This window comes from Rhinopithecus bieti, unplaced genomic scaffold, assembly GCF_001698545.2.
Source record: "Rhinopithecus bieti isolate Rb0 unplaced genomic scaffold, ASM169854v2 scaffold_56806, whole genome shotgun sequence".
NCBI lineage: Eukaryota > Metazoa > Chordata > Mammalia > Primates > Cercopithecidae > Rhinopithecus > Rhinopithecus bieti.
The window spans coordinates 2,102,989-2,112,772 of NW_016823424.1; the positions used below are offsets into that span (position 1 = coordinate 2,102,989).

At 49.0% G+C, this 9,784-nt stretch overlaps 1 protein-coding gene across 5 annotated transcripts in view; it reads left to right on the forward strand.

Moving 5' to 3' along the window:
- GALNT6 (polypeptide N-acetylgalactosaminyltransferase 6) overlaps positions 1–4,646 on the forward strand; it is a 40,177-nt gene extending 35,531 nt beyond the window's left edge. For 4 of the 5 annotated variants that reach the window (XM_017861523.1, XM_017861527.1, XM_017861524.1 and 1 more), the window contains 4 exons: positions 256–387; positions 667–768; positions 2,449–2,601; positions 3,912–4,646. In XM_017861523.1, coding sequence (XP_017717012.1) covers positions 256–387; positions 667–768; positions 2,449–2,601; positions 3,912–3,986 — 462 coding nt within the window. In that variant the 3' untranslated portion in view covers positions 3,987–4,646. The other variant, XM_017861528.1, reaches the window with a different exon arrangement.
- Positions 4,647–9,784: the final 5,138 nt, after the last annotated feature.

The window sequence follows — 9,784 nt, forward strand, 5'->3', positions numbered from 1 at the left end:
GGCGCCCGCCACCTCGCCCGGCTAGTTTTGTTTTGTTTTGTTTTGTTTTTTTTTGTGTTTTTTAGTAGAGACAGGGTTTCACCCGGTTAGCCAGGATGGTCTCAATCTCCTGACCTCGTGATCCGCCCGTCTCGGCCTCCCAAAGTGCTGGGACTACAGGCTTGAGCCATCGCGCCCGGCGAGACTCCCTCTTGAAAAAAAAAAAAAAAAAACAACTGGTGGAACTGATCCTTAGGGGGCTGGCTTGGTTGACAGAAATCCTTCGGTGACATTTCGGAACGACTGCAGCTGAGGAAACAACTGCACTGTCACAGCTTTTCCTGGTACCTGCACAATGTCTACCCAGAGATGTTTGTTCCTGACCTGACGCCCACCTTCTATGGTGCCGTAAGTCTTGAACACCAACCTGCCTGTGTGGGAGGTTCCCTGCCTGCCCCACAGAGGGGTTCAGTCCTGCCCTTTCCAGCCTCTGGGGCTCTGCAGCTCACTTTGCTGTTAGCTCCAGGCATGTGGGTTAATGCACAGAGGAGAGAAATGACAGGGGAAATCCAGCCATGCAAATTTGTTGCAGTTGACTGGAATTTGTTCCAGTGGGGCCCCATACCACACAGGAGGAACCTCCTGACTGTGTCATCCTGCTTCCCCTCTCTGCTCACCCTTCTGCAGATCAAGAACCTCGGCACCAACCAATGCCTGGATGTGGGTGAGAACAACCGTGGGGGGAAGCCCCTCATCATGTACTCTTGCCACGGCCTTGGCGGCAACCAGGTATGCAGCCCACCCATCTCCGGAGCATTTCCTCTCCTCACCAGCTCCCCTTCTCCACCCTAAAGAGTCCTTTACTAGGCCGGGCGCGGTGGCTCAAGCCTGTAATCCCAGCACTTTGGGAGGCTGAGACGGGCGGATCACGAGGTCAGGAGATCGAGACCATCCTGGCTAACACGGTGAAACCCCGTCTCTACTAAAAAAATACAAAAAAAAAAAAAAAAAAATTAGCGGAGCGAGATGGCAGGCGCCTGTAGTCCCAGCTACTTGGGAGGCTGAGGTGAGAGAATGGCGTAAACCCGGGAGGCGGAGCTTGCAGTGAGCTGAGATCCGGCCACTGCACTCCAGCCTGGGGACAGAGCGAGACTCCGTCTCAAAAAAAATAAAAAAATAAAAAAAAAAAAAGAGTCCTTTACTGAGGAATGGGAGGGAGGAGATATGATCCCTGCCCTCAGGAAGCTTCCACTCGGAGGAGAAGGCATAACACACACAAGGTCTGAATAAGGGACATCCAGAGAGAACGAGGCATTGGTGCTGGGTGTGAGAAGGGGATGGGAGGGAGGGTTGTTCATCAGAGGAGGCTTGCTGAAGAAGGCTAGCTGCTGGGGGATATTTAGGGGTGAGGATGGAAAATTTTCGAGCACATCCCATCACCTACACTCAACTTCTATCTTCAATGCATCTTCTGCCCAGAAGCTACCACTCTGATCCTACCACCTTGCAGTGACCCCAAAACTAGGTGCCCAGCACTAGTAAGAGAGAGGCACTAAAAACAGAGCCAGAGTGGGGAAAGGAGTGGTGTGGGCCGCTGAACAAGCCCGCTGGCATATACAGGTGAAGACAGTCATTCTAGAGCAGTTTCCTGTACCACTGGCCTGCAAGATGATTTCTGGTGGTACACTGAAGAACATTTTTTATTTTAATAGTTATTTATTAGCAAAAATAGAACAAGCATATCACATGATTTCACAGATGTTACTTAAAATGAGGCTAAGTTAAATTTAATTTTAATCTAATTTAAAGGAAATGTGATTAGGCACAATAGCTCACATCTGTAATCCCAGCACTTTGGGAGGGTGAGGCAGGTGGATCACTTGAGCCTAAGAGTTTGAGACCTGTCTGGGCAACATAGCAAGACACCCCATCTCTATAAAAAATTTTTTAAAAATTAGCCAGGTGTGGTGCCACACCCCTGCAGTCTCAGCTACTCAGGAAGCTGATGTGGGAAGATCACTTGAACAAAGGAATTCAAGGTTGCAGTGAGCTGTGATCATGCCGCTATACTCTAGCCTAAGCAACAGAGCAAGACCCTGCCTCAAAAAAAAAAAAAAAAAAAGTGAGAGAGAAAGAAAATATATTGGTTGGGCACAGTGGCTCACACCTGTAATCCCAACACTTTGGGAGGCCAAGGTGGGAAGATCACTTGAGCTCAGGAGTTTGAGACCAGCTTGGGCAACACAGAAAGACCCCATCTCATAAAAAAGAATTTTATATATATATAATTCCAGTATAACCCTGATATGGTAACAATCCTGGAGGCAGCACATAAATGAGTAAAGTCTTGGCATGGCCTCACATTCACTCTCTTCCCCAGGAGACCATGCATGGTTGACAGCTCAGGGCAGGTGGCTTTGGAAGGCTGGGGGCGAACTCTCCCCCTGCTTCTCTTGTCTTGATTTCCAGTACTTTGAGTACACAACTCAGAGGGACCTTCGCCACAACATTGCAAAACAGCTGTGTCTACATGTCAGCAAGGGTGCCCTGGGCCTCGGGAGCTGCCACTTCACTGGCAAGAATAGCCAGGTCCCCAAGGACGAGGAATGGGAATTGACCCAGGTGAGTTGGTATCCAGAAAGCTCAAAATCAAGAACTTGAGGCCGAGTGCAGTGGCTCACTCCTGTAATCTCAGCACTTTGAGAGGCCAAGGCGGGTAGATCACAAGGTCAGGAGTCCGAGACCACCTAGCCAACATGGTGAAACCCCATCTCTACTAATAATACAAAATTAGCTAGACGTGGTGGCCAGTGCCTGTAATCCCAGCTACTCAGGAGGCTGAGGCAGGAGAATTGTCTGAACCCAGGAGGCGGAGGTTGCAGTGAGCCGAGATCATGCCATTGCACTCCAGCCTGGGTGACAGAGCGAGACTCCATCTTGGGAAAAATAAAAAATAAAAAAAGAACTTGAGGCCACATCTGCCCATCTATATTTTCTTAATTTCCTTCCTGAAACGCCATGGGGTGGAGTAGAGCAATGTAGAAGGTAGGTGAGTGTGGGCGTGGCAACAGGCAGGGTTCTTGGAGCTTAAAGGGTATTTGGTGATGACTAATGTAAAAATGGGGTGAGAGGTTATGGTTCATGGCTAGCTCTGCCATGGTTGAAGCATTTTTAGGCTGAACCCAATTAGAAGAAGGTGAAGAATCATTCATAGTTCCTGCTTGTCCTCTGTGTCCTAGGCTCAAAGCTAGGCACTCACATACCTGGGTCCAGTTAATCTTTCAGAGGCTCTTTCTAAGCAGGAATAGTCACTGTTTCTACAGATGAGCTGGAGCTGGAGGAAGCCCATCATGTCTGTGACTGGCCCAAGACCCACCACTAGTAAATGTCAGGCCTGGGATTCAGCCCCAGATGGGTCTGACTTGAAAGCACGGGCTCTTTCCATTATACCACACTGCTCTAGGATATGCCATGTAACCGCCACCATGCTGAGCTCAAGTCAGCAACCTGAGTGATCCTCCCTACTTCACTCCAGCTTAGGAAAGAGGAACCTAACCTGGAGGCTGCAGGGAAGGGAGCAGCCTAAACATAATCCAAGGCAGGAAACTGGAGGTGGAGCAGTGGCCCTGGGTCTGAGCCTGGCCATCTGGGGGTGGGGGAGGCCCTGAAAGCATTTTTCTGTCAGCCCACGATCTTGTCTTTCACCATTTCATCCACTCAGGCTGAAGCTGGGGATGGGGATTTGGTACCAGATAGAGATGGGAACTCAGAAATGTGTCTCATGAGAGGTCAGGAAAGGAATGGAAAAGTGTCTTCTTTGTGCCTTATGGGGTTCCCTTGGCCTTTTATCAATTGTACCCCATCGCATTGTCCCCGGTAGCACTGTTAGAGGTTTGTGGCCCAGATTGACCCTTTGCTCTGTCATCTTTTAGGATCAGCTCATCAGGAACTCAGGATCTGGTACCTGCCTGACATCCCAGGACAAAAGCCAGCCATGGCCCCTGTAATCCCAGTGACCCCAACAGTTGTGGCTCTTTGTCTAGGACCCAGATCATCCCTGGAGAGAGCCCCCACAAGCTCCTCAGGAAACAGGATTGCTGATGTCTGGGAACCTGATCACCAGCTTCTTGGGAGGCCGTAAAGATGGATTTCTAAACCCACTGGGTGGCAAGGCAGGACCTTCCTACTCCTTGCAACAACATTGGGCCCATTTTCTTTCCTTCACACCAACGGAAGAAACCATTAGGACATATATTTAGCCTAGGGTTTTCCTGTTCTAGAAACAGAGGCTTCCAAAGTAGGGAAGGTAGCTGGGGGAAGGTTCAGGGCAGCAATGCTGAGCTCAAGAAAAGTACTTCAGGCTGGGCACGGTGGCTCATGCCTGAAATTCTAGCACTTTGGGAAGACAAGGTGGGAAAATGGCTTGAGCCCAGGAGTTCAAGACCAGCCTGAGCAACATAGTGAGGATCCCATCTCTATGCCCGCCCCTGCCCCCTCACCAAAAAAGAAAAATAGCTGGGCATGGTGGCTTACACCTGTAGTTGCAGCTACTCAGAAGGCTGGGGTGGGAGGATTGTTTGCGCCCCAGAGGTTGAAGCTACAGTGAGCCTTGATTGTGTCACTGCACTCCAGCCTGGGCAACAGGTGAGACTCTATCTCAAAAAAAAAAAGAAGAAGAAGAAGAAGAAGAAGAAGAAAAGAAAAGTACTTCTACAGAAGAAGAAGAAGAAGAAGAAAATAAAAGTACTTCTACAGCCATGTCCTGATTCCTTGATCATCCAAAGTACCTGCAGAGTCCAGTGAAATGGTATTTTCTGGCTGGGCACAGTGGCTCACACCTGTAATCCTAGCACTTTGGGAGGCCAAGGCAGGTGGATCACCTGAGGTCAGAAGTTTGAGACCAGCCTGGACTACATGGTGAAACCCCATCTCTACTAAAAGTACAAAAATTAGCTGGGCATGATGGCACACACCTGCAGTCCCAGCTACTTGGGAGGCTGAGGCAGGAGAATCACTTGAACCCAGGAGGCAGAGGTTGCTGTGAGCCAAGACCGCACCATTTCACCCCAGCCTGGGCAACAAGAGCAAAACTCCGTCTCAAAATATATATATATTCTAACAGATGGATCAGAGGTCTGAGAGACCCTCCCTTGCTAATATTACCCAAAGTCTGTAAACTATTTACAGATATCTCCCTGACAGGTGTCCTTTATCTTACTTTATCTGTACAATAATCCTGTGAGAAAGGACAGAAACCACTGTGCCCATTTTACAGATACGAAAACTGAGACACAGGTAAAGGGGCTTGTCTGTAGTCCCATAGCTAGCATATGGCTGGAGCCAAGACTGAGGTTTGTTCTTCAATGCTGAGCCAGGGCTCCTTCCACTGCACCACAAGAACACTAGACCACTTGCCACCAGCCTTCTTGTTCCCTCTTCCTCCATTCTGATCATTTCTAGCTGGCTGGCCTCCACAGAGCATAGGAAAACAGAGCCAGGGCCAGGCGCAGTGGCTCATGCCTATAATCTCAACACTCTGGGAGGCCGAGCCAGGTGGATAACCTGAGGTCAGGAATTCGAGACCAGCCTGGCCAACATGGTGAAACCCCATCTCTACTAAAAATATAAAAATTAGCCGGGCATGGTGGCACACACCTGTAATCCCAGTTACTCGGGAGGCTAAGGCAGGAGAATTGCTTGAATCAGGGAGGCGGAGGTTGCAGTGAGCCAAGATCGCGCCACTGCACTCCAGCCTAGGCAACAAGAGCAAAACTCCATCTCCAAAAAAAAAGAAAAACAGAGCCAGGTAGCTACTGTGAAGACAGCACACTTAGGAATCCTGGGATGTTAGTGTTAAAAGAAAGCTCCTAGAGCCAGTGATTCTCAAGTTTGTCCCAGAACCCTTTTTTCTAAGCCCCATATAAAACGTAGATTAAAAAAACAAAGTAGCATGGAAATTAAGAGAGGGACAGGCAACGCCTTCCAGCCCCTAACTTCTAAAGGTCTGGAAGCACAACGTGAAAATCATGTAGCCCAACCCTATCATTTTCATATTATGAAACAGTCCAGATAAGTGAATCTGTCCAAGGTCACCCAACAAGGTATCAGTAGCCCTGAGGGTAAGGACTCTGATAAGGCACGGGAGGGTCCTGGAAAGCCTGAGGCAGGAGGAAGAGTGTGCAGAGTTGAGCGTGTCTGGAAGGCTGATCCACTGCTGGGTCTACATCAAGGCCCCATGGGGAGCAGACCAGACTGCACATGGCTCTTTTGCTGGAAGAAGAGCATGGCTGTGCAGAGGACTAGAGTTTCATCTGGGAAGGCTTCTTTGGACTGTCAGTAGCAGGATTTCACCAAATGAGGGTGCTATGGGACCACAGTTGTCTCTTGTTCCCATGCAACTCAACCCTGCAGGAGGCCTCCCACATCCCTGAGAGCCTTCTGGACCCTATAGGGGAGATATTCTTGGGTAGGCCAGCCAAAAGGAGAGGAGAGAGTGGCCAGGGTATGACCTGGAGTAGGGAAGGGAAAAAGTTCCCGGAAAGAAGAGAATTGGATGAGAGACCTCAGTGGAAATAAAGGTTTTCTGGCATTGGTCAAGGAAACTCGTTGTGTTCCTCTTACCTGTGTTGTCCCTTAGCCAAATTAGTTGATTTGGGCTATGAAGAACCACATACAACTGAAAAGTTCTGTTACAGTCACTGTCTCGTGTCCCTAAACATTCTCTGGACCTAAATCTAGCCTGTGTATTGTGTCAAGCACGTGGAGACGTGAGACATGAAACGAGGTCCTGTCCCCGTGGAACTCACACGCTAAATGTAAGCAAATCATGGCAAGCCTGGAGATGCTCCAAGAGGTGCTGGAGGAGTTGGAGCAATTCCTTCCACTTAGGGAATCAGGTAAGGCCTCACAAAGATGGCAATGTTTGACCTAAGACCTCGGGCAGATCACTTGAGGTCAGGAGTTCAAGACCAGCCTGGCCAACATGGCAAAACCCAGCCTCCACTAAAAATACAAAAGTTAGCCAAACGTGGTGGCATGCACCTGTAATCCCAGCTACTTGGGAGGCTGACGCACAAGAATCGCTTGAGCCGGGGAGGCAGAGGTTGCGGTGAGCCTCAGATGGGAAGGGCTCAATAAGCAGAGATGTCACAGGCAGCAGTGAGCCTCAGATGGGAAGGGCTCAATAAGCAGAGATGTCACAGGCAGCAGCCTGGCAGGAGCAAAGCCACAGAGGACATGTGGCCCCAGTGGGTCTGAGAAACCCAGAGGACATTGGGGTGAGGGAGTGATGGGTGTAGAAGCTGGAAGATCAGAGTTACATTGTGAATTTCAGGGGCCCTAGGCACTTTCGCCTTCATGGGGCTCTTGCTCCATTCAAAAAAAAATTAATGTTATGACTATGTTGGTATAAAGATGAATGTAATCCAGGTTGATTGTATTTTCTTTATTTACTCCGGTTTTAAAAGAAGCTAAAACATTTCTATGGGCCCTGGGCACTGCACCTACTATGCCTACTGGGTAACTCAGCCCTGCAGAAGAGTGGGTTGGGGCCCAATTGAGAGAGGCTTTGGTAGGTCCGGTAAGCCACAGGGAGTCATGGAGCCTAACCCTAGCCTTATTCTTGGTTGCATTAAACATCCAACATGGATCCCAGTATCCCTCATACTGTCTATGGTATCACCCAACAGCTCCCCAGCCCAATCATATGATGTAGCCCAACCAAGGTGCCCAGCTGTGTCAAGAAGGCTCCACCTGCCCCCAAATAGCATAGCACTTCCCAGGTGCAGTCAGCCAAGAGTTACTCCCAGGGAGTGGGAGATGCAGCAGGAGGGAGACACAGGCTGTGCCCAGAGAGTAGGTCTGGGTTCAGGGATGAGGGGAGAACTAGGGAAGGGAGGTGGTGGAGAAGAGGGAGAAGTGTTAGGAAGGCTCAAGAAACTAGCTTCAGCCAGGCACCAATGACTCACAACTGTAATCCCAGCACTTTGAGAAGCTGAGGCGGGCAGATCACTTGAGGTCAGGAGTTCAAGACCAGCCTGGCCAACATGGCAAAACCCAGCCTCCACTAAAAATACAAAAGTTAGCCAAACGTGGTGGCATGCACCTGTAATCCCAGCTACTTGGGAGGCTGACGCACAAGAATCGCTTGAGCCGGGGAGGCAGAGGTTGCGGTGAGCCTTGCATTCTAGCCTGGGTGACCGAGTGAGATTCTGTCTCAAAAAAACAAACAAACAAACAAGAAACTAGCTTCTTCATGGCATTTTCCTTAGTCAAGCCTGGCCTGGCCGTAACAACACCCGTATTCTTCCTTAAAACCCACCCCTCTGACCATTCTCAGCTAACCTAAGGCCCTACCTGTTAAAACCCTGCTGCTAGCCCTGTGTTACTATCTCCTGGCTCTAGGAGTCTCTCACTCTAGCATTAAAGAGCTAGGCCTCTCTGGGGATCCACTTCCCACATGAGGAGTATTGGGGCCATTGCCACAAATAGCTAGATGTCCCAGAATTTATTCTTATTTTTAATTACTAAAGTAATACTATGCCAGCCTGGCCAACATATCAAAACCCCATCTTTACTAAAAATACAAAAATTAGCTGGGCGTGGTGGTGGGCACCTATAATTCCAACTACTCACGAGGTTGAGGCAGGAGAATCGCTTGAACCTGGGAGGTGGAGGTTGCAGTGAGCTGAGATTGCACCACTGCACTTCAGCCTGTGCAACAGAGAGAGACTCTGTATTTAAAAAAAAAAAAAAAAAGAAAAGTAATACTGCGGAGTAAAGTCAAGTGATCTAGAAAAGTCAGGTTTAAAAAGGTGAAATTTGCTACTTGGGAGGCTCAGGTGGGAGGATCGCTGGAGCCCAGAAGGTCAGGGCTGCAGTAAGTTGTGATTGTGCCATTGCACACCAGCCTAGGCGACAGAGAGAGACTCTGTCTCAAAAAAATGATAAAGCTGCATAGTATTCCATAGCAGGGTTAAACCTTTTTTCAGTCTTTATTCAGTGTTCCTCTACTGATAAATACTTAGTTTTTTTCCAATTTTGCAACAAGCTTTGTGACAAACTATACTATAACCCACAACCTTGTACATTTATTTTTGTGCCTGTTTCGTTTTGAGACTGGGTCTTGTTCTGTCACCCAGGCTGGAGTGCAGTGACACAGTCATGGCTCACTGCAGCCTCGATCTCCCATGCTCAAGGGATCCTCCCGCCTCAGTCTCCCGAGTAATGGGACTACAGGCATGTGCTACCATGTTTTTTTCATGTTTTGTAGAGACAAGTTCTAATTATGTTGCCACTGGTATCAAACTTCTGGCCTCAAGCAGTCCTCCCACCTTGGCTTCCCAAAGTGCTAAGATTACAAACATAAGCCACCATGCCTGACCAGAGTTTATCTCAAAAGAATTCATTCCTAGAATCGGTATGCAACGTCAGAAGAAATGCAATGCTTCAAAATTTAAGTCATTGTCTGGCCAGGCGGATGGCTCATGCCTGTAATCCCAGTACTTTGGGAGGCTGAGGTGGGTGAATCACTCGAGCTCAGGAGTTTGAGACTAGCCTGGGCAACATGGTGAAACCTCGTCTCTACAAAAAATACAAATATTAGCCGGGCATGGTGGCTGGCACCTGTAGTTCCAGCTACTTGAGGGGCTGAGATGGGAGGATCGCTTGAGCCCAGAAGGCAGAGGTTGCAGTGAGTTGAGATCATGCCTCTGTACTCTAGCATGGGCAACAGAATGAGACCCTGTCTTAAAAAAAGAAAAAATTTGGCCGGGCGCGGTGGCTCAAGCCTGTAATCCCAGCACTT